Genomic DNA, 24779 nt, shown 5'->3' on the forward strand with positions numbered 1-24779 from the left:
GAATCACATAGAAACAGAAATACACACACACACACAAAAAAAAAAAAAAAAAAAAAAAAAAAAAAAAAAATACAAAAGAAAAAAGTTTGAACTATTAGCAAAGAGAGGATAGAAAGGCTAACTTTTGAACCATTACATGAGAGAGTTGCCGATTTGGGAAAAATATTGAGTATGGGGTACATCTTAGGGTTTTCCAAATTTTAAATTTTATATTGTTTTTATTGTTTTGATCAGTATTATTTTTAAAAAGCCTGAGGGTGAGTTATCATATTATTTTGAATTTTGAAATTCAACATTATTAATTGAATTGTTTTGATCAACATTATTTTTAGAAATGGTGAGAGTGATTTATCATATTAGTTTGAATTTTAAAATTTGAAATCATAGATAATTAGAGTTTTTATTTATTTTTAGTTTTAATTAACCAACCAATAGATTTTTCTTTTTACATTTTAAATTATAAAAATCAATAAATTTAGGGAAAATTTACCCATAAGTCCTAGTTTTTGAAACGTTGAACCATTTAGTCCTAAAAGTTTTCTTATGCTCCATTTAGTCCCATTTTTACATTAGCATGATGTAAATGATGTAAATGATCTGATGTTTCATTCTATAATTTCAAAATTTATTAAAATCTGATGAACATTAGATGTTTTTCATCCTATATGTTCAAACATTATTGAAATTTGATGAACATTAGATGTTTGAAATCTAATGATTGTAACATGACTCTGATGTTATTAACATTGTATCTGATGTTATTAACATTGTAATGGGACCTTTCAGTCTATAAGAAAACTTTTAAGACTAAACAGTGCATAAGTTATTAATTTGGGATTTATTGGTGTATCCCCCCTAAATTTAGTTTGAAAACTCAGAACTCTTTCATCTCTTTTCATTAAAAACTCTATTTCCCTTAATATATAGTATAGATTTGTTAAAGATAAAATAGATATTGCACCCATGCACTTTTTACGAAATTGGAAAACACTATGGTAAATACCCATATACACCTTACATTACAAAAGAAAATTATATAATTTTATATTTTTTGGGTCATAATTAAAAAAAAAAATCATAATCAAATGCAAAAAGGTCAAAACCAAATATCTCAAAAATAATGTTATAACTAAACAAGAAAATTAGGCCTCGTTTGGCAAGTAGCATTTTCGCTAAAAAGCCAAAAAGTTATTAAAAAAATCAAAAAACTAACAATTCATACTAAAAAATCAAATATTTCATTTTTTCTCTACTTTTTGCACATATTTTTGTAAAAAGTTAAAAAGTCATCCCAAATATACTAGTTTTTTGTATATTACATTTTGGTCAAAAAGTCAAAAAGTTACTAAAAAAACCTGTTTCCAAACGAGGCCTTAGTCATAACTAAAAAAAATGACATGGGGTTGTTTGGGGTGTTCTAAATAAGTGCACTTTTTTATTTTTTGGACTAAAAAGTTGAGGAAAAAAATATGGTCGTTTGGGATAACTTTTTGATTTTTTATGTAAAAATGTGTATTAAAAAATTGTATAAATTAGTGTATAGGAGAAGATTGTGAGGAAATAGGCAGTAGAGTGAGGAAATAGGCGGACAGCGTGCGCAGAGTGTACCTGGGATATGATTCCCTGCTTTTCGGGTATTGAATTGGAGGTGTTGTTCGGCCTATGGGGACCCACCACGGGTCCCGTTTTGCAAATCAAAACTGTTCAATGTGTAGAACTCGTTAAGTACTATATGTTTGTAAAAAATCACGTTAATCGGATATCGACAGCTATCTGATCGAATTAATTTTTTTCAACCGTTAACTATAACACCATCCATTTTATAAATTTTAACTGATTTAATCATATATTTACCAATATCTAATCAACATGATTTTTTTACAGGCATATATTACTCGACGAGTTCTACACATCGAACGGTTCAGATTATTAAAACGAGACCCGTGATAGGCCCTTACGGGCCGAACATCACCGTGTTATTTGTGCACCTAAAACCGTGCAATTTTTCCCAAAAGTCACCTCCTCTGTCGGACCACAAAGTTGTAAATGTAATTGTGTGTTAACTTAATTTTTTAATTTTTTTTTGATAAATAATGATAACTTTTTAATTTTTAGAGTAATTTTTTAATTTTTTATTTTTTTCAAGATATGCCAAACTTAATCATAATTAAAGGTACATATGATATAGAGCGTGTATAAAATAATTCTCAAGAGAACACTTATGCATGGTTGATGCCATTCATGCTGTCTCTTCATCCCTTCCCTTTTACGAAACGACAATGCTAGGTAGCTCAAATTTTTGTGGCTCAAATGGCTCAAATCTGTCAAAACGACGTCGTTTTGACAGATTTTGAGTGTAAAACGACGTCGTTTTGACAGATTTGAGCCATTTGAGCCACAAAAATTTGAGCTACCAAACATTTTCCTTTACGAAACAATTTCAAAATCAGGAGGTCCCACTTTTAGAAGATGGCTGTACAAGCAACCAAAAAAAAAGTAACATATTTTTTCAATTTTTTTGTTTTAATGATTTTTTTAAAAAAAATATGTCAAAATTTTTTATTTTTCCAGTCCATCTTGTCGAGACGAATCTAAAAAATATATTTTTTTAAAAATTTCATAAAAAAAATCACTAAAGACGAATAAGCAAAAAAAAAAACTTATTTTGGCTTATTTTTGTCTTTTTTGGATTTTTTTTTTAAAAATTATAAATTTTTGGTTAGTTTTGTCCAGCTGAATTTAGAAACTTAAAACTTTTTGAAAAAATTTAAAAAAAATTAATTAAAGATGAAAATAAACTAAAAGAAAAAAGCCAAAAAAAAACTCTTCCCAAAACACCAAGTCAAATATTTTAGTTGAATTTGGTTTTTGTTCTTTGTTAGAAATCAAAATGAAAATTTGCTATATATATAGAAGAAAAAAGTAATCACGTACGTATATATATGTATCAAATTAAATAGATTTAAAAATTAATTAAATTGACTTAGTTTGTTTGGATTTATTAAATCTAAATTAATGTGTTTCATTATTATGTATGATTGTTTGTGAATCGAAATATATCTACTCTTTGATAAATTTTCTTAGTTTTAAGGGTGGTTGGGTGTGAAATTAATTTGACGAGTACATTTTGGGGATGAATGAAATTTCTTCATATATTGCATACTAAATTAAAAAGGATACTTATCAATAAGTTCTATTAATTAAATTTATTTATTTACAAGTTCTGACTGATAAATTTATTATTATAACTTTATTCATAAAAACAAAAGTGATTAATAAATTTATGAAGAGATTTTAATAGGTAACAAATCTTAAAAGTAAACCTAAATATTGTTAATTTACCCAAATTAAAAATAGCATGCTTTTTATGGTTAAAAAGATAATTAACCATTTTTTTGAAGACATGCTATGAGATTCCATTACCCAACATGAAACGCCACTTGAGATGAACAACTTCAATGAAATAATTCGGTCAGTCCTCTTTTTATAAATGAAAATAATTTATAAATAATAATTTAATACAAAAATTCCTACTAGGATGATAAAATCGAAGGCGGAATTAGGAGAAAACTAGAAATTGGGGATGTTGTTGTGTGGGCTGCGCAGCAACAACTGTTGTACAGCGAAATGGGCCATTTTGGAGCCCATTTCGATAATCTGAACCGTTCATATTTTAGAATACATCAAGTAGAACATTTTTACAAAAAATCAATTTAATCAGATATCGTTTACTCATTCATCCCCTCACATTTGTATTCATTTTAATACTTTAAATCACAATTATTTTTTATTTTTGGAGATACAAATGTGAGTGGATGAATGGGTAAACGATATTCAATTAACTTGATTTTTTACAGGTATGTTCTACTTGATGTATTCTAAAATATGAACAGTTCGAATTATCGAAATGGGCCAATTTTGCTGCATAGCAGCTGCTGCATAGCCAGTGCAGCAAAATCTCCTCTTCCAGAAAACTATGAGAGGCCATGACCTTCTTATTTCTGTGAAAAATATGATTTGTCATGACATTTTAAAAATATATATATATATATCATTGTATACAAAAATGACCCTCTAATATAAAAAAAATCTTATTCTTATCCCATTTTGCATTTTCTTTTTATTTTACACCAAAAAAACTTTTTCATTCTATTAGAAATTACTTCTATGGTATTTGAATTTTTTTTTTTATATATAGATATAATTTATATATCATATTATACATACATGAGTATTTATATAAATGGTGAAAATTTTATTTATCTTTTAATCCCTTCGGTGATAAAATTCTGATTTCATCCCTAGATATAATAATAGGTAAACTACACAATAACACTCTGCCCTCTTAAGTTTGATAATTTTTTTACTAAGTGTTACTAGGAATGACAATGGGCCGGGGCGAGGCTGGGGATCACACTCCCCGTCCTCGATCCCCGATGGTGAAAATTTCCCCGTCCTTGGTCCCGTTCCCCGACGAAAAACCTATCACCATTCCCGTCACCGTCCCCGTCCCGCCCCCTAATGGAGATCGGGAAACCCGATCTCGAAAATTCCCCAGCCCAAATTTGTTTCAACAACATCATTAACAACAACAACATCATCCCCAATCTGTTTCATTTTTAACATCAACATCAACATCATCAACAAAATCATCAACAACAACAGATCAAGTACCCGAAAAGAAAATGGATAGATAGAGACACACACACATACATGAGATCTGAGTGTGCATCATCAACGTAAGTCTAAGATCTTGTGTGCCATCAAACAGATCTGAGATTTGTATATCTATGTCACAGAGAGAGAGTGTGTCACGACTCAACTCCAAGGGCTTAGGACTGGAATCACGACTTACTAATTAATTTTAATCTTAATAAATTAAATTGTACAGGCGGAGGCAAAATTGAAGTAAAAAAAAATTAAACAAAAATATTAATTCCATTCTACTATTTTGATAAAAGAAAATACATTTATAGGGATTTTATTATTTTTATTAAGCAGTGACCGATTATCAGTAACAAAAAAAAAAAAAAGGAAGAAAAGAAAAGAAAACAAAATAACGAATCAGCATCAAATTCTTGTGCGGGTTTCACTACACGAGGTTACGGGTTTTCCTTACATCTCATCACCTGAAATGGTAACAGCCATAAGCACAAAGCAGAGTGAGAAATATTATGCCAAGAGTATAGGGAATACAAAATAACTATGGATAGTTAATTAAGCTAAAACATTTACATAACTTAATTTGAATAAACAAATTATTTAAGTGGCAGAAACTGAAATATAAAAATTATGTAAATAAATAACTATAACCATGGTACAAAACAAAGGTCATAGGAGGGATAGTCGGAACAGAGGTCAATGGATCCATGACAAACAGAGGACTACAAAGTGGCCAAATAGAAGCCATTGGTTATTTAAGTCCCCCAAGGCATGGGACTCCTGTGGTGGTACTTATAAAAAATAATTTTTTATAAAATTATTGTCAAATAATTTCTAAATTTTAAACAAACATATTCATGGGGTTCAATTCAAGCAAATAGAGTTCAGAAAATAATTGACGTAATTGAAATATAAATATAAATTATAAAGCATAATTTATAAAAAATAAATTATAATAATTCAAAACATACGTAAAATATATTATGACAACTAAAGGTATAATATAACTCACCTTAATGTTAACCCTTAATCTTTTTTTTTTTTTTTTTTTTTTTTTTTTTTTTTTACTGCCTCGTTGTTACCCGTAGGTAAATTTCTTTCTTATCCGAAACTTAGAGATGGCAAAAACTGGTGCCGACTATTTATAAAGGAGAAGAATGCATGATTTATTTACGTGGGGCAATTTCTTATTTGGCCACCTGTCCTCACAGGTGGCCCAATTCTCCTCGTCCCCACTTGATGGTTCCTATGCTATATATGCATAGTCACCACCCTATATGCTAGGGTGGTGATAGGCCATTGCAATTTTTTTTTTTTTTTTTACATTAATATCTCTTTTATTAATTTCAAGTTCAATTTGAGTGAAATTTTAAATTTTACCATTCACAATTTCATTAAATATTTAACTAAATAAATCAAGTATTTAGGTGTCACATTTCTCCCCTCCTAAATAGAAATTTGTCCTCAAACTTGACGTATCTTAATTTTCGAAGAGGTGTGGGCATTTGACTTGCATTTGACTTTCTGTTTCCTGCGTAGGTTCTTCGACTCGATGATTTCTCCATAAGACTTTTACTAGAGGAATAGTCTTGTTTTGGAGAACCTGATTACGACGGTCAAGAATCTACACTAGTTGTTCTTCATACGAGAGATCTTCTTGAACTTTGAGGTCCTCATAATCCAAGACATGCTCTGGATTTCAAAGGTACCACTGAAGTATCGAAACACGAAACACATTGTGGACATTGGACAATTCAGGTGGTAGTGCAAGGCGATATGCAACAGGACTAATTCTTTCTAGTATCTCGAATGACCCGATATAACGTGAATTTAACTTGCCTCGCTTTCCAAATTAGATAACTCCTCTTGTTAGTGAGATCTTGAGGAACACATGATCTCTTACTTGAAATTCCAAATCCTTTCTTCGTGTATCTGCATAGCTTTTCTAGCGGCTCTGGGCAATGCGAATTCGCTGTTGGATGAATTGACTTTTATCACTTGTGATTTGCACGATATCCGGGCCTAACAGTTTCCTGTCTTCGACTTCCGTCTAACATAGAGGTGATCGACATTTCCTTCTATACAGTGCTTCGTACGGTGCCATTCTAATGCTTGCTTGGTAACTGTTGTTATAGGCGAATTCCACTAAAGGTAGGCGCTCATCCCAATTATCTTTGAAGTCCAACATGCATGTACATAACATATCTTCTGCAGTTTGGATTGTTCTTTCGGATTGCTCATCAGTTTGTGGATGATAAGTCGTGCTAAACTTCAGTGTGGTTCCCAGGGCCTCTTGCAATTTGTTCCAGAAATAAGACACAAATTGAGGGTCTCGGTCAGACACAATAAAAACTGGAGTACCATGCAATTGAATGATTTTCTTGATGTATAAAGTGGAGGGTCTCGGTTCAGTGTGTCTACCACCACGTTAGCTTTGCTTGGATGGTAATAGATCTCTACACCATAGTCTTTCATAAATTCTAGCCACCGCCGTTACCTCATATTCAATTCGTTCTATGTAAACAGATATTTAAGACTCTTGTGATTAGTGTAAATCTCGCAGGTTGCACTGTAGAGATGGTGACGCCAAATTTTGAGGGTAAAGATTATTGCGGCCAATTCCAGATCGTGGGTTGGGTAGTTTTTCTCATGGGTCTTTAGTTGACGCGAGGCATATGCAATGACTTTTCCATTTTGCATAAGGACACAACCCAAACCATTGTATGATGCATCGCTATAAATCATGAACTCTTCTATTCCCATAGGGAGTGCTAGTATAGGAGCTGTCACGAGTCTGTTTTTCAATTCTTGGAAACAAAATTCATGCTTGTCCGTCCATTCAAAGGGTGTGTTCTTCTGAGTTAGCTGGGTCAAGGGTGATGCTATTTTCGAGAAATCTTGCATGAAGCACCAGTAATAGCTGGCTAAACCCAAGAAACTCTGAATCTCTGACGCATTAGTAGGTCGTGGCCAATCCACGATTGCTGTAACTTTTTGGGGGTCAACCAAGATACCATCCTTGTTAATGACGTGACTGAGGAAGTGTACACTAGTGATCCAGAATTCGCATTTCTTCAACTTGGTGTATAGTTTGTGATCACGTAGTGTTTGCAGGACTATTCGCAAGTGCTGCTCCTGGTCTTCCAGTGACTTGGAGTATATGAGAATGTTATCAATAAAGACGATGACGAATTAATCAAGATAAGGTTTGAACATTCGGTTCATGAGGTCCATGAAAGCTGCAGGGGCATTCGTGACACCAAATGGCACGACAAAAAACTCGTAATGCCCGTAACGGGTTCTGAATGTAGTCTTTTCGATGCTTTCTATTTCGACTTTTAGTTGGTGGTAGCCAAAACGCAGGTTGATTTTTTAGAATATTTGGGTGCCTTGGAGTTGATCGAATAAGTCATCGATTCGTGGCAGAGAGTACCGATTTTTGATAGTGACCTTGTTTAGCTTCCGATAATCGATGCATAACCTCATTGTGCCATCCTTTTTCTTTACGAACAATACTGGAGCTCCCCAAGGTGAGATACTAGATCGAATGAAACCTTTGTCCAGAAGTTCCTGGAGTTGAGTCTTCAGTTCTTTTAATTCTGTCATAGACATGCGGTAAGGGGCCTTTGATATTGGTTAGGTACCAGGTTGAGTTTCAATGGTGAATTTGATTTCCCGATCCACCAGGGTACCAGGTAGATCTTCAGGAAAGATATCCGGGAACTCTCGAACCACGGGAATTGCATCAACGATGGAGGCCTCTTTTTGTGTATCAATCACATAACAGATATAACTACAACAACTCTTTCTTAGAAGTCCTAGGGCTATCATGAAGGATATGACACATGAAGGGATGAAAACTCCAGTCCCATCAAATACAATCTCAAGTTGGTTTAGTAACCGGAGAGAGACCTTTTTGATTTTGTAATCAATAGAGGCGTGATTGGCAGCCAGCCAATCCATCCCTAAGATCACATCAAAGTTTCCAATGTGGAGGGGAATCAAGTCTACGTATAAGGTTTTTCCTTTTAAGATATAGTACATGATTTGAACACATCAGTACTACAGACAGAATTACCAGAAGGAAAAGACACGGACAATAAATATCCTAACGGTTCAAGTATTGATGTCAATTTGAAAGCAAAGTGTGATACAACAAAAGAATGAGTTGAACCAGAGTCAATAAGGACATAAGCTAAATGACCACAGATAGAAAGTGTACCTGACACAATGTTTTCAGTACCTTCCGATTTTTCAAGTACCAAGGCAAAAGTCCTTCCTTGGCGTTTTTGGTCCTTCCTTCCTCCTCTAGGTCCTGCGGGTTTTTTGACTGGTTCAGAGGGGCCGCGGTAGGATTGGTAAGCTTTAGACAATCTCTCAGCAAGTGGCCAACTTGACCGCATTTAAAGCATGCTCCCGGTTTCTGATGGTATTATCCCCAATGAACCTTTCCACACGTAGGGCAAGTTGGAATGGTACCACCTTTGGGGTTAGTAGAACCTTGATTGCCTGAGCTGGCTACGCATGTATTTACCCTCTTGGGAGGCGCAACACCGGGTCTTCTGTTGTCTTTTTTCCAAAATCGCTTATTTTGACTTGGTTCCCTGGAACGTGAGGTTTTAATTCCTTTTTCTGTAATGTATGCTCGGTTTACCAGTTTTGCATAGGCTAGTAGTTTCAAAATCTCAAGCCTATCTTTGATTTCCACATCCAATCATGCTTCGAATTTTCTTCCTTTCCGAGCTTTGGTGGGGATGACATAGGTCGCAAATCGAGTGACTTGTGTGAACTTGCTCTCGTATACGGCCACCGTCATGGTTCCTTACTTTAGATGTATGAATTCCAATGCTTTTTGTTCTCGTAGCAAATCTGGAAAGTATTTATCTTGCTCACGTCATGATTTATTCTTTCTCCAGGGTGAGAAGGCACCATTCCTGCGCATTATCTTTGAAGGTGAAAGTGACGAACGTTACCTTCTGTCTTTTGGTGTAGGGTAAGGTGCGAAAAATCTTTTTCATGTCTTTAACCCAAGCATCTGCTACCATTGGGTCTGGATCGCCGGTAAATGTCGTGGGTTTCTGCTCTTGGAATTGTTTTATGGTAACCGACTCTTCTCACCGTTCTGGCATCCCATTGTTTATGTTAGTCTATAAGGCTTACAAAAAGTTAGTAACCACTTTTTTCATGATTCTTTCCATCAATTCAGTGCCACTGATTGATGACTCGCTTCCGTTTCCATTATTAGCTATTCTACAAAGTAATAAATGAGGCATTACATTCATAACGCAACATATATATATATATATATATTGCATATCTAAATACCAATTTTACTATTTTTTTGCACATATAATATTACATCCTTGTTGAAAAAAAAAAAATCAAAAATTGTGTTAATGCCTCATCCTTGTGATACAAAAACAAAAAAGAGATCAGAACCGATCATGGTTTGCTTACAAAAACATTCTTCTCTACAAGATCTAGATGGGCGGATCAAACAACCACGGAAAATAATGTTGCATAAAAAGCTCAAATCCTCACCCTAACTGTACCACACCAAAACAGATCCACGCTGCCTGAACTGTATAAATGGGGACGGATTGTATGTATCCCAAAAACACTCGATCAACAATCCAGCCAGGTATCTCAATGTATGATAAGTCATTACTAAAGTAAACATTTTGAATATTAATAATTTCTAACGGGTTAGGGACGTTGGTGAAGATATAGTCCTTAAGGTACACATTTCCCCTTCTTGCAACAAAATCTGGGGGCAAAGGGCCAATGATGTAGTGCGGGCAGTCATATCCTGGGGTAAGGCCGAGGACACAAGTGGGTCCGAAAAAGCGTTCGCGTGTGTAGGCACGGCTCTGCCTCCACAATAAGTATGGTACATCCGTAGGATTGGTCTGCATATATATTGGCCGACCCATCAATTGGGCAAGGCCTGGATGTAGTCTCCTAACTATATCCTCCGAGTCTGCCCATCCTTTTGGTGAGGTAGGGGGGTGCTCTGCTAAAATATCCTCCAAATTGATAGCCCCAAGCTCCTCCCAAAATACTTCATCAAGGTTAAGCTCGGACATTCCTATATCACCAGAATTAGTCATAGTACAAACATGAGATTTTATTTATGTCGTTGTTATTATTATTATTATTAACCTGGCTCTAATACCACCTTATCATGACCCAACCTCAGGGGCTTAGGGGTGGAATCGTAACTTACTAATTAAATCTAATCTTAATAAATTAAATGGCGCAGGTGAAGACAAAATGGAAACAAAAAAAAAAATAATTAAACAAAAAAAATTAATTACATTTTACTATTTTGATAAAAGAAAACGCATTTATAGGAATTTTATTATTTTATTATGCAGTGACCGAATATCAGTAAAAAAAAAAAACATAAGAAAGAAAAGAAAACAAAACAAAATAACAAATCAGTATCAAATTCTTGTGTGGATTCCACTACACGAGGTTACGGGTCTTCCTTACATCTCATCACCTGAAAGGGTAACAGCCATAAGTACATAGTAGAGTGAGAAATATTATGTCAAGAGTATAAGGAATACAAAATAATCATGGATAGTTAGTTAAGCTAAAACATTTACATAACTTAATTTGAATAAACAAATTATTTAAGTGGCAGAAACTAAAATACAAAAATTATGTAAATAATTAACCATAATTACGGTACAGAATAGAACAAAACAGAGGTCATATGAGTGACAGTCGGAATAGAGGTCAATAGATCCATGACAAACAGAGGACTATAAAGTGGCCAAACAGAAGCCAATGGTTATTTAAGTCCCCCAAGGCATGGGACTCCCATGGTGGTACTTATAGAAAATAATTGTTTACAAAATCATTATCAAATAATTTCAAAATTTTAAACAAACATATCCATGGGTTTCAATTTAAGCAAATAGAGTTCAAAAAGTAATTAACTTAATTGAAATATAAATATAAATTATAAAACATAACTTATATAAAATAAATTATGATAATTCAAAATATACATAAAATATATTATATAACTCACCTTAATATTAATCCTTAACCATTACTTTTCTATAACTTTACTCTAACTTTACTCGTAGGTAAATTTCCTTCTTATCTGAAACTTTAGAGATGGCAAACACTGGTGCCGGCTATTTATAGAAGAGAAGAATGCATGGTTTATTGGCGTGGGGCAATTTCTTATTTGGCCACCTGTCCTCACAGGTGGCCCTATTCTCCTAGTCCCCACTTGATGGTTCTTATGCTATATATACACAGTCACCACCCTATATGTTAGGGTGGTGACAGGCCACTGCAATTTTTTTTTTTTTTTTTTACATTAATATCTCTTTTATCAATTTCAAGTTCAATTTGAGTTAAATTTTAAATTTTACCATTCTCAATTTCATTAAATTTTTAACTAAATAAATCAAGTATTTAGGTGCCACAGAGAGAGAGGACGACGGAGGCGATCGGCGATGGAGGAGCACAATGGTGACTGTGACGAACGAGAGTGGACGATCATTAGCGACGATGACGACGGAGGCGATGGGTGACTGTGACTGTGACTGTGACTACGACTGCGACTACGACTGCGACGACGGAGGCAATAGATGACGAAGGAGGACGATCAGCGTCGCGAACAGTGGCGGTGGCACTGGGGAAAGGGAGAGATGTGAGAGTGAGGGTGAGAGTGAGAGAGAGATAGTAGAGGGAAAAGAGAGAGGGAGAGAGAGAGAGAGACAGAGAGACAGAGGGGTCATAACTTAATAGAGGGGTATTTTTTGCTTCGGGGGTTAATAGGGACCCCATCGGGGCCGATGATGGGCCGAGGCCGGGGTTGGGAAACATATCACCATTCCCGGCCCAAAAATCATCAGGGATTCATTTTCGAATAACCACTCTAATTGGGGGCGGGTCCCCGTCGGATCAGGTTCAAATTACCATCCCTAAGTGTTATTATTATTAGAACGTCAATTAATATTTTAAACTTTCTTTTTTTCTTTTCATTTTTTTTATAATAATAATCTTAAATAAAATTACCATAAAAGATATGAATTATTTTGGAATACTTTATCTCACAATTAAGCCCATCTACCAACTAAATCATAAAATTGAGTTTATGAGAGTACCCACCTCCATCACCACGCACACATTTCAAAACCATCAAAATCCTCCGATGGATAGTCTTCCAATAGCTTCTGACGGCAACAACGGCAACTATTCGACAATACACATTTTTTCGACAATGGTAATGAGTGAATTTTTCCGGCAAGTCCAATGCGATAAGACGAGTAGAGCATCACAATGTAAGTTCAGAAGAGATTCGTGACTTGGATGATATTCACAGCTCGGAGAAGGTTGAGTTTGTAATGATAAATTTTTTCAAAAACACAAAAAAATGGTAAAAACGGTTTGACTTTTTTTTTGGTACAACTCCCCAACATGTGCTAAAAAAATGGCAACACAAGGCCCAATTAAAGACATTAGTTCAGTATCATCTAATCAAACATTATTCATAAGTTTGATACTTTAGATCTAAACTTTTTTATTCATATGTTTGGCACTTTGGATGTAACCTTATGCATACTTATATTTTTGTTATGCGATGAACTTTTGTTTTATTTGTTAAGCAAACTGGTTGATGCATACTCATGTTTGTTTCTTAAACTTTGATGGGTCAAACTTGTTCAGTTTTACGTTTTTATGATGTTTAATAACATAAGTCTGAACATGTACAAATTGTGTTGGTAACATGTGTTCGAACATGGATAATTTATTCAGCAACACATGTCCGAACATGGTGGCAGAAAGATCAACGGCAGAGAGAGATTAGTGGTGAAAGGTTGATCGTGAGAGAGATTGACGACGGACAGAGGTCAACCGTAAGAGATCGCTTGTGACACAGATTGATGGACGACAGAGATCAACGACGAAGCTTTGTCGATAGTGAGAGGAAGCTTGAGTTCTACAATTAAGGGTTTTAAGAAATTAAGAGTTTTTAGGGAGTGTGCTAAGGGGTGTGCATTTTGGTTGCTGTGATGTTTTTAGAAGGATATTTTTGGTATTATTTAGTAGAGCTGTGTAAAATACCTCCCAATTCACACCGATCCTCTTGCTAACAATGGATTAGTTTGAACTACGGTTTGAGACCACTCCACTCCACTATATTTAATACATATTTTTTTTTTTTACCTCTAATAAAATACCAAAGTAAAAATCAGAGTGAGAGAAATTTAAGTTGTGAAATTTATTGTAAATTAATGTAACATGTATGAAAATATTATGTAAAATTAGTTAGTGTTATATATATATATATAATATTATACAAATTAGTATTATCATATAATGCAAATGCTTGATAATTATTTAAAATTATTTTTCAATTAACTAACAAATTAAATCTAAACCACACTTTGGTTATTTTCCAATCTACAACTCATGGTTTGATTTATAATTTTTTCCTAAAACTACATTGATTTATAATTTTTTTCTAAAACTACACTGAACCGCATCATGCACACCCTATTATTTGAGGGCTTCTTAGAAACTTTTAAGGATTTGAATTTCGTAGGTAGAGAGGTTCAAAGAAATAAGGGGTCTAAAGTATTAATTAGGGTGCTAATAGTAGCCCTCTTTTTTCACTTTGGTTCTTGAAATTATGTTATCATGTCTTCATTTGTATTTATTTTCTTTTTGATGAAGACGTAAATATATGAAGTGGGGAAGATGAAAAGAATCTTCATCAGTATTTCTATATCTAGGGGAAAAAATTTAGGCCAAGTTTGGCATTTTCCAAAAAATTCAAAAAGTTACTATCCTATTTAAGTCACATCATCTCATTTAAGTCACATCACCTCTCTAACACATCACTTCAAATCCAACCCAAATCCAACCCATATTTCATAAAAAGTTAAAAAGTGCACTTATTTAATCTTCCCAAACTTGGCCAGCCTAAAATGCATTTGTGGAACTATTTTAGCAAAATATTTTTCTACTTTTTTTTTTTAAATAGCCTATTTTTAGAAAATAATTTTAAACTGTATTCAAAGTTCTACCAAAAAAAAAAAGGGGGGGGAAAAAGAAAAGAAAAGGGAAAAAAGAAGAAGAAGAAGATTGATTAAAAAAAAGGTTAGAAATATTATCATTGTGATTGTGAAAAAAAAAAATCCACATCAGATATAAAAAATATTATTTTATTCCACGTCTTTGCCACATTATCGGGCAAAGTCATTAGGGAAACGGGATGGCTAAAGACAATCAATAAAGATAATCAATTCATGTGATGCATTGCTCTTCCATTTTTCTTTTTTTTTTTTTTTGGACTAAAACCAATCAATTGAAGAATCAAATATATTTAATATGGTTTAGATGGCAACTTCTTATTGTCCAAGAAATGTCTAACTAGCTGAAGAGATTGCACGGGCTTAAAAGAAGGCACTTCATGTCCAGCTCCTCTGATTGTCACAAACGTGAGCCCTTCGTACTCAATTCTCCACCCACCAACCTATCAACAAACAAAAAAACCCAATATTTATTTCTTTTTATTTTTTTAATAAAAAAATTGTGAAAATTTCAAGTACAATTTAAATTGGTATTCTAAAAAAATATAAGACAAAAAAAGGAAAAAAAAATGCAAATACATGGAGCAGTGGAAAAAAAATTACAATACATATGGAAATTTTGTTTTTGTGTAACTCTGATACACAGGAAGAGTTGCATCAAGAACAAGAATAAATTTGCACCATGGACACTGGAGAGTTGTACCGCCATAAAAATGTAATTTTTTTCTCACTGCTCCACTGATCCAACAATCAAAAATCAAATTGATTATGGACAAAAATCAAATTGATTCAACAATTGTAACTAGTCAAAAAAAACAGAAAAGAAAAAAAAGAAGAGAATAATCCGATAATTATAATCATATATTTTTATCATGTCTTTTATAAAAAAATAGACCATTTAGTTTCAAAATTATATGGCCTCTTTTTTTTTTTATGAAAACAAATATAATTAAATAATCAAGATAAGATTATCGCATCAATGTAAAATTTTTTGTGAGTGATTAATACATGGTGACCAACAAATTGAACAAATCCAATCATCAAGGCAGGACCCAATAGTGAGCTCCATGAACTCGAAAACACCATTCAATGTAAATTTGGACAAGAAAGAATCATATTAATTATAAATTTAAACTGGAGTAAATTTGTAGCAAGAAGGGAAAAAATACCTGTTGATGGTTGGTGAACCAAGGAGTCCATTCTTCAATAGTTTTCAAACCAAGCTTTTTCAACGTGTACCTCGTCGAGGTCACCGGAATTCTTCCATCGGTGTCTCCACTATTATTAATTATATACATAAAAATAATAATTTACATGATTTAGAAATTTGACTACAAGAAAAGGTAAATTATATTGATAATTCTTACATTTTATTCATTGTGTCATTTTAGTCTATGCACTTTTAATTGACTCAATTTTAAATTTTATATTAATTTGATTCAAGTGATAACGCCGTTAGGATTTTTGACAAAAAACAATTACTGAGTTAGTTGATCAAATTTATATATTTGGCACTAAAATCTTGAGACATATAGCTTATGTGTTCATTTTTCAAAAAAAAAAAAATTGCTAATAGTTGGACTAATTTGAGTCAGTCCTAAATTCAATATCAAAATTAAACCGATTGGTATTATAAAGACTTGCTTACCTAAAAAAAAAAAAAAGTATTATAAGAATCAAAATTATACAATTGCCAAAGTATATAGGAGTGTTTGGTATGGATTATAAGGGGTAATTATAACTTATTTTAATTTGAGAATCTGTGCCAAACTATTTGATGCAACTTCTATTTACAGTTTTTATTAGGCATAAATAACTTAAATAAGCTGAGAAAAACTGATTATTTAAAAGCTGAGAAATAAGTGCTTTTGATTTCTGCTTTTCGATTATCAATTTTTAATTTACAATAAGCTGCACCAAACAGCACCTATGTCTACTTGTGTAATTTACCCTTCCAAAAATTAAATTACCTGTAAATCCATACGCGGAGGCCTTCAGCAATAAGCTTTTTGATGAGAGGAAGGATGGAGGATGGTGCATCACTCCAAAATGTTATATTATCACTGCAACCAAACAAACAAACCCTAATTAGCTCCATCCTTATTAGTAGAGGCTACATGCACTTGGTATCAACTTTTTTAGTCACCTTCAAGCTAAACTTATTTTGATGATAATCATCTCTCCTTTGGTTTTTGCAAAAAAAATATTTTCATATTTTTTGACAGCTTGTATGACAAAAAACGTTTTTCGTAATTAATGAAAAACAAATTTATTTAGATATAAAAGTAATTTTTACTTGAAAAGTAGAATTTTGTTAGAGACTTAAGTTACCACCACTAATATAACTATTAGTATATTAGCTTCAAAGTTACAACTAAATATTGACAAAAAGTCTTCGGTCACCAAAACAAACGGAGGGTAAATAAAATAATAAGTTTAGACACACAAAATCAATCACAAAAAATAATTTTTTTTGGGTAGGTAGTCACAAAAAATAATTCTAATTAAGAAGAGGCAGTTCAATCTATAGATAAGTTACCGTTTCGCTTAAGATGCATTTAAAAATTTTCTTGCCAAGATTCTTAATTGTCTAGTCTTTGGAGGGAGGCTCTCAGTAGATGTTTGGTTGAATATTAAAAAAATTTATTAGTTTTCATTATGCACATCAAATGATGATATCCAACATGCACTCGAAGAATTATTCTATTTACATTGTTATACTTAAATTTTTTGTGATTGATTATATGTTACAGATTTGTAAGTAAAAACATTATATAATATTATTAATAAGTTTTGAGTAATAACATGTAGAGATATACCTGCAGTGGGTCCACGGATAGGGAATTTTGGTGACATTGGCATGGAGAGCATGTTGAACATCTGGCCTATTCAAGTATATCTCAGTGTAGTCTGATATGCAAGGGTCATACCCAGCTGGTCTCTGGTGCCACCCCTCCTGCAATTAAAAACAAAAAAAAATAAAAAAAATAAAAAGGCCAAAAAACAATTTGAGACATTGATTAATGGTTGAAAACCTTCAATTCTTTCTTTCATAGTATTGCATATCAAAATAATCTAAGATGCTTATAGTTTAACTAATAACCAGCTAGGCTTTTTCATTTTTTTGGTGTCACAGTGGTATAAAAAAAAAAATTTTAAAAGAAATGTATAATATATACTTTGTTCCAAGAAAATTTATTTTCTTTCACATATTTTCAAGGGTTTTTTTTTTTTTTTTCTTTTTTCAAGTTTTTAAATTTGAACTTGAAGGATTCCATTTTAATGATCCAAACTATTGAATTTGTAGAGCCTACTGTGTATATTATCCATAAAAAAAGTTAAGTCAATCCGATAATTATAATCTTTTCATTTTATCATGGTTTATTTTCAAAAACATATTTTCTGTCCACTTTTCGGAGACAAACGTGATAAAATGAAAATATTATAATTATCGGACTAATTTAACATTTTTCATATAGATGATATATAGTGAGTCATACAAAAATAGACTATGTGATTGGCCTCACCAACCCCTCAAATTTTCTAGAATTTAAAACCCCAACCCTATTTTTAAATGATGATCAGCCAAGATGTGAACTAATAAAAATAAGGAAGCAAAGAAAGAGGCACTAAAACAAAACTACACTCTCTTTTCTTTTATCTTAAATATAGTTCAAATCTAGTTAGTTAAGAAATAACCGAAATATCCTATATTATGAATTACATGTGATTGGTGTCCCATGCAAGGATTCTAAATAAGCCATGAAAATATAGAATTATGCGCACAGATTGCATTGATGTCTTACAAAATGTTCATTATGTGTTCTCACATTTATAATTATAAACATTTCATGAGATATCATTGTAATTTAATACGCATATGATTATTGATATAAAAAATAGAGGGGGACTCACAATTTTAGAAAATAATTGAGGAGCAATGCCTTGGATCATGGGAGTTTTTCTAGTGGTGCTAGAGGTACTATCAACACAAAGTGGAGTATACAAGCTGTACATGTCTATGTCATTGTAAGCAACAAAGAAGTCATTGAGGGCAACACCGCAGTCATTGGACGTATTTGGATCAGTGAAGTTGCATTTGCTTTTTACATCCGCATACACACGATCTGATATCACAGCGTGGTCCCAAGCGTAATCAATCATGCCCTTTTGATCTGTTTCGTCATCCAATAATGCATTCCCTATCTGCATTGTAGTTCATGTGCATGCACAGCATGTTAGAATATCTATAATTGTGTTGCTACATTTGTGTGTTGTTTGCTAATATTAATGCTAAGAATACACAATTATAACAAAATTTATCACTAAAAGTGCAGTGGGACTAAGTTGATATTTATTCTGAACTGAGTTTGATCCCATCCTTTCATTGTATTTTCTATGGATTATTATGTGATCTATTATGCGTTTCTAACATTACTGGTTTGTTAACTTTTTAAAAAAAAAAAAAAAAAAAAAAAAAAAATGAGACTTAATTTTGTGTTTTATGTGTTTATTTATTTAGAAAGTGAATGTATACTTAAATAATATAACTATTTTTGTGTTTTAAGTGTTTATTAATTTAGAAAGTGAATGTGTACTTAAATAATATAACTATAATGTGCCTCTGCCCTTCTCTCACTCTCTCTTCCTCCTCACTCTCTTCTGCCACAATGAGCTACTATGCTTATGCTTTCCACAGTTAAACAACAATTTTAACTACGAACACACTAACAATATTTTAATAGTCAATGAAAATGAAAGAAGACAACCTTTTAATTCTATTAATGGCAGATTAATGATCCTAGCGGAGAAGCTCTTAGCAATCAAGTTTTATCCACAAGAAAATGAAAAGCTAAGTAGCCGAAATGAAAATAGTAAGTAAAAGTTGGGACATCACTCACAATAAAACCTTTTAGGTTTATATAGTCATCCTTTGGAGCATTCTTATTATTGTCGAAAATTTGTTCTGCAAGCTGGGGAACATAGTGCCCTAACAAATACAGTAAACATTTAATAAACATAATGCATATAATTACAAAAAAATTGTTAATTTCACTTGCCTATAGTAAACACTTCAAAATTTATCTTTAATGCTTAAAATTATAAATACAAAGTCAAAATTTACAATGCAACAAGCAATGACAAGAAGGCAGGTCTAGGTTGTGCTGTACAATCTTAAGAACGGGGTAGGAAAAATCAGGAAGGTGAGGGGGATGGGATGGGAGCACGGAAGTATTGGGATAATTTGCTACCTTTACTATGGAGATAAGTCTAATAAGAGAGATGGTGTAGCATATGAGGGACAAAGATTGATGAATAATAAGAGTTACAAAGATTAAATATAAAAGATAGAAAGGTGAAAATAATATATATATATATATATATGAATATTTGGGTGTTGTACTTTTATTAGATTAAACAAATTAAATTATATATATATATACATAAAAAAGTATTTAGTTATACAAATAGGTCGAGTTGGGTTGGGCTAAGCCACGATAGGGAAAGCAAATCCCATACCCTCTTGATTTTCTCATCGAGATGGGCAAAACTCATTTGAAACGACACAAGTGATACGGGTCTAATGGCATAGGAATAATTGTTATTCCTAAATACAAATGTAAATAAGTGGTCAAGAATGTACCTGCATAGCTTTCTCCGGAAATGTAGAATTCATGTGACTTGAATTGTGGGAACCTTCTAAACCAATTGACGAGAAATATGTACGAATCCTTTGCTAATCATAAAAAAGGATAATAAGTAAGGCAAGCAAATGTCATTAAGAAACGGTCGTGTTTTCAAACATTTTTGTTTTCATTCTTCACTATTATTTACAAATTTCGGATACTTTTACTTGATTCAATGAATCAATGGTTGAAAATGTATTTAGGACAAGAGGATAGAAAAATTTAAAAACAGAATAAAAAATTTTGTCATTATGTATGACCAAAAACAATTACCTGTAATGGTGTCACCAAGTTGATCAATGTCAGTAGAGGTATTTGTGTACGAAAAACCAACCCCAACAGGTGATTCCAGAAACAACAAGTTGGCCGCTATAGAAAATTATCATAGTTAGTTAGTACTTTTAGAGTTGAGTCATGCTTCTTCCTTAAGAAAGTAATCATTGTTCTAGGTTTGGATTGAATTTAAGTTAAACACAAAACTATGGTACACTGAAAGAATAAAAAAACTAAGGTATAATGATAAGTGTATAGAATTAAAATATAAAAAATTTATTCATTTTTTCTGTTCTAATTCTATGCATTTTTTTTTTTAACGGCAAACAAACAAACAATTTTATTAGATAGAAAAAAAGAAGTTGCATTATGCACTTAACATTTGCAAGAGAAATATTTAGGCCTCGTTTGGCAAGAGGCTATTTTAGCCAATTAGTCAAAAAGTTACTAAATTAGCCAAAAAGCCAACAACTCATACCAAAAAGTCAAAGATTCTCTTTTCTCTCTACTTTTTGCGCATCTTTTCGTAATTAGCCAAAAAGTCATCCCAAACATACAAGTTTTTTTTACCTACCTTTTTAGCCAAATAGCCAAAAAGTTACTAAATTAGCCTATTCCCAAACGAGGCCTTAGTACTACTTTAAATTCAATTTTTAAAACATAGATGTTAACGACCTTACCACTTAGCCTAGTCGGAAGTAACTCTCTTGTTTGGTTGAGTTTTCAAAATTTATATTTTATTTTTATTTTTTAAAAGATAAAAATTATTTTGTAAAAAATATTTTCACCCAAAAAGAGAAAAGTATACGAAAATAATGACTTTTTTTTTCATTTTTTATCAAATTAAGTTAAAATATTTTTTAATAAAAATAAAAATAAAATAAGCAGTCAAAACACATGTTGATGAATTGTTAACCACAATTGGATTTCAAAAAAATGCTTGAGACACATAATTTATTACCTCTAAGAACCACTCTAATGATATGTTTGACAAGTGTCACATTTTGATCTAACAATCATATGGGGTCTAATCTCAATATGCCATCATTGGAGTGGTTTAGAAGTGATAAATTAAGGGGATGTAATACTCAAGTAGTTAGAGAGACCGTGTTTATATTTTTAGCACATCCCCTCATGTGTAGTGAGACTGTCTCTAATAAGTGGATTAAACATGTGCACAAATTATAATTATAAAATAAGCAATAAAATTTGCAAGATAAGTCACCAATTATCTCATAACTTAAAATTGATTACATTGTCTTGGACTACAATAACAAATTGTTCATTAATTCTTACACACAAATTATTATGATTTTAAATGAAAAAAATTGAAGTAATGTTATATTGTAAATGAAAACCTTTAACATCCTTGAAATTTTGTATGTGCAGGTACAAACCTTTATTCCAAGTGCGATTGTTGAACTTAAGCGTACGTGTGTCGTTTTGAGGGAAGAAAGGACCTAACTCCTCTGCTGCCCCATATCCAATTGATGAACATCCTGGACCTGCATTGTTTCAACTTTATCATAAACCTTTCAAATGTTAGCCCAAAAAAAAAAAAAATTAATTTGGGTTTCTAAATTTGTCTAAATTCGCACCAAAATCAAAATTATATTGTTCAAGTGCTTAAAAACATTCGAGCTGAGCTCAAGTTGTTTGGATTAAGCCGGTCTAAATTGCAACCCTATATGTATGGTAATAATGACTCTGTTGGTATCACTCATAAGTTATTTTATTGGCTTAAAAGATTTAGAAAAAGTTGTAAATTGTTTGTTACAAAAAAAATATTAAACTTGTTTGGTTAAATAAGTTATTTCACAATTTTTTTAATGTGAAAATATCCAAAATGCACTCAAAAGTTACAATTAAAGCAAAAGAAATTTCTTTTGTCCATACATATTCAAATGTTTCAAATAAGCTTAAAAAGTTAAAAAATTATAAATTAAGGCATCGTTTGACAACCACATGTTTTAGTCAAAAAGTCAAATAGTTATTAAAAGTTATCATATTTTTCTCTCCATTTTTTTGTATTTTATTAAAAAGTAAAAAAGTTACTAAAATAGTTTGTTCCTAAATGAGGCCTAAGTATAGGTCTCACATTTTCTGACAAAATAAGCTTAAAAAGTCAAACAAATTATAAATAAAATTGTAACCAAACACCATTAGTCAATGTTTTTTTTAGTCAAATAAATTATTTAAGTTGACTTATAAGTGTTACCAAACGAGGCCAATATAAATTTTCTAAATTTAAAGATTTTATGTACTTAATTTTTTGTATTCTCTGTATCAAAACACTTCTATATTGAGATTTTAGCAATAATTATAAATATTTTGAAATGAAGTACCAAAAAGATTTGAAAGCAGACATTTCTGATTGAAATTTAAAATATAATCATTCTTATCAGGTAAAAAGTTTTGCAACCATATTAAAAAAGTAGGGCACAGAATCCTCTGCTTCTAAATTTTGTTATCTTCGTCTCTTAAAACACTTATAATAAATAAATTATATATTGAAATTTTGAGATAACTAGTTAGAAGCGTTTTGGAACAAAAAAACAAAAAGATTTGGCGAGAGAACAATCCTCGGCCACTAGTATGGGACACGTCAAACCGGTATGGGCATGTGGGCACAGTAGAATAATTTTAGAAATTTTAAATATTTTATCAAATATTTTAATTTATACGGCGTGAGTCTCACATTCATACGAAACATTTGATAGAACATTTAATAAAATATTTGAGATTCTAGCATTTTTCGGGCACAGAATAAAACCAACTCTCATGCTCTTAGCAAACCATGAAGACCACAAAACAAAGAAATAATTCAGAAATAGAAAAACCAAAAACACTATATATAGAATAATAATAAATGAAATGAAAATGAAATGGAATTGAATTTAATTACCTCCATTGAGCCATAGAAGGACAGGCTTGTTTTCGGGTTTGTACGTGGCTTCGAAAAACCAATAAAACATTGCTCTCCCATGAGTTTTATTGACTGTAACATAGCCTGAATATTGCCTGAAAGTCACTGGAGGTTGGCCGGGAAGTTTGGTGACTCGGTCGGCCTCTTGTTCCAGTAAGGCTTTGCGACTGAGTTGACCCGGCTCGAGTCGAACTGAAGCAACTGCAGCTAGGATGAAAGTCACAATAAAAATATGAAGATACATCATGGGAGATATTATCAAGCCAGCCATATACACTACTCTCTCTCCTCTTTTCTCTTTCTCTCTCTTCTTTCTCAAGTTTTTGAAGGGAGACTGGTTTATATAGTTGTAGAGGGCTATGGAAACTTGGAAAGACATGTAATATTTATTTGTATTGTTGCTGTATACATCCATGTAATTGACTAGATTCATTTTTCATTCCATTGTACTTTGGGAAATATTTTTTTTGGATGTATGTAATTAATAATTTGGCAATTGTGGATCGATTAAAATTTTTTTTCTTTAATCGGAAATGTATTTGTAAATATTAGAATATAAGGGTTGGCCTTCCCTTTTGTCCGTGATCAGACTGGAGGGTACTGGTGGACTTGTGGAGGTGCACCACGGGTCCCATTTCGATAATCCGAACCGTTGAATGTGGAGAACTCGTCAAGTACTATATGTTTGTAAAAAATCACGTTGATCGGATATCGATAACTACGTGATCAAATCAGTGTCGTATAAAAAAAATGGATGGTGAAAGAATAAACGATTGATAGAAAACTGATTTGATCACATAAATATTGATATCCAATCAAAAAAATTTTTATAGATAGATATTACTCGACGAGTTCTACATATTGAACGGTTTAGATTATCGAAACGGGACCCGTGATGGGGCCCCACAAACCCAACAACACCCTTCAGTCCGATCACGAATTGGAAAGAAGCCACTGCCTTAGAATAAAGTTAGGAACACTAACTAGTGTATTAACTAAATCGCTAACTGGATACAATATTAAGCAGGACCCATGTGAAGTAATGAAATTCACATGTGTATGTCTTATGTCTTAGTCAGTATATGAGTTGCTATACTAATTAGTATTTATAATATTATTCAAAGAATTATTATGTAGAATTTGTCCCGTGAATGATGTCACTGTTAT

The 24779-nt window shown here is 32.3% G+C and overlaps 1 protein-coding gene across 1 annotated transcript; it reads right to left on the reverse strand.

The window, feature by feature from the left end:
* Positions 1-15019: 15019 nt before the first annotated feature.
* LOC114257453 (serine carboxypeptidase-like 34) lies at positions 15020-23907 on the reverse strand. The gene is made up of 10 exons (XM_082893562.1): positions 23592-23907; positions 22084-22191; positions 20687-20782; positions 20371-20463; positions 19628-19716; positions 18642-18932; positions 17546-17682; positions 16697-16789; positions 15896-16004; positions 15020-15169 (listed from the first exon to the last, which is right to left on the reverse strand). The coding sequence occupies exons 1-10, from the start codon at positions 23881-23883 to the stop codon at positions 15020-15022; spliced, it is 1458 nt and encodes a 485-aa protein (XP_082749688.1). The 5' UTR covers positions 23884-23907.
* Between the last annotated feature and the right edge of the window lie 872 nt (positions 23908-24779).

This window comes from Camellia sinensis, chromosome 11 (genome assembly GCF_055761805.1).
Source record: "Camellia sinensis isolate YWXY chromosome 11, ASM5576180v1, whole genome shotgun sequence".
In the NCBI taxonomy this organism is placed as follows: Eukaryota; Viridiplantae; Streptophyta; class Magnoliopsida; order Ericales; family Theaceae; genus Camellia; species Camellia sinensis.

Excerpts from the sequence above, each read along its gene's own strand:
- LOC114257453 (XM_082893562.1), bottom strand. The coding sequence starts at position 23,883 with ATGGCTGGCTTGATAATATCTCCCATGATGTATCTTCATATTTTTATT. Across the intron at positions 19,717-20,370 it reads TTCCGGAGAAAGCTATGCAG|GGCACTATGTTCCCCAGCTT; the intron begins GTACATTCTTGA and ends TGTATTTGTTAG. Across the intron at positions 15,170-15,895 it reads GGTTCACCAACCATCAACAG|GTTGGTGGGTGGAGAATTGA; the intron begins GTATTTTTTCCC and ends GTTTGTTGATAG.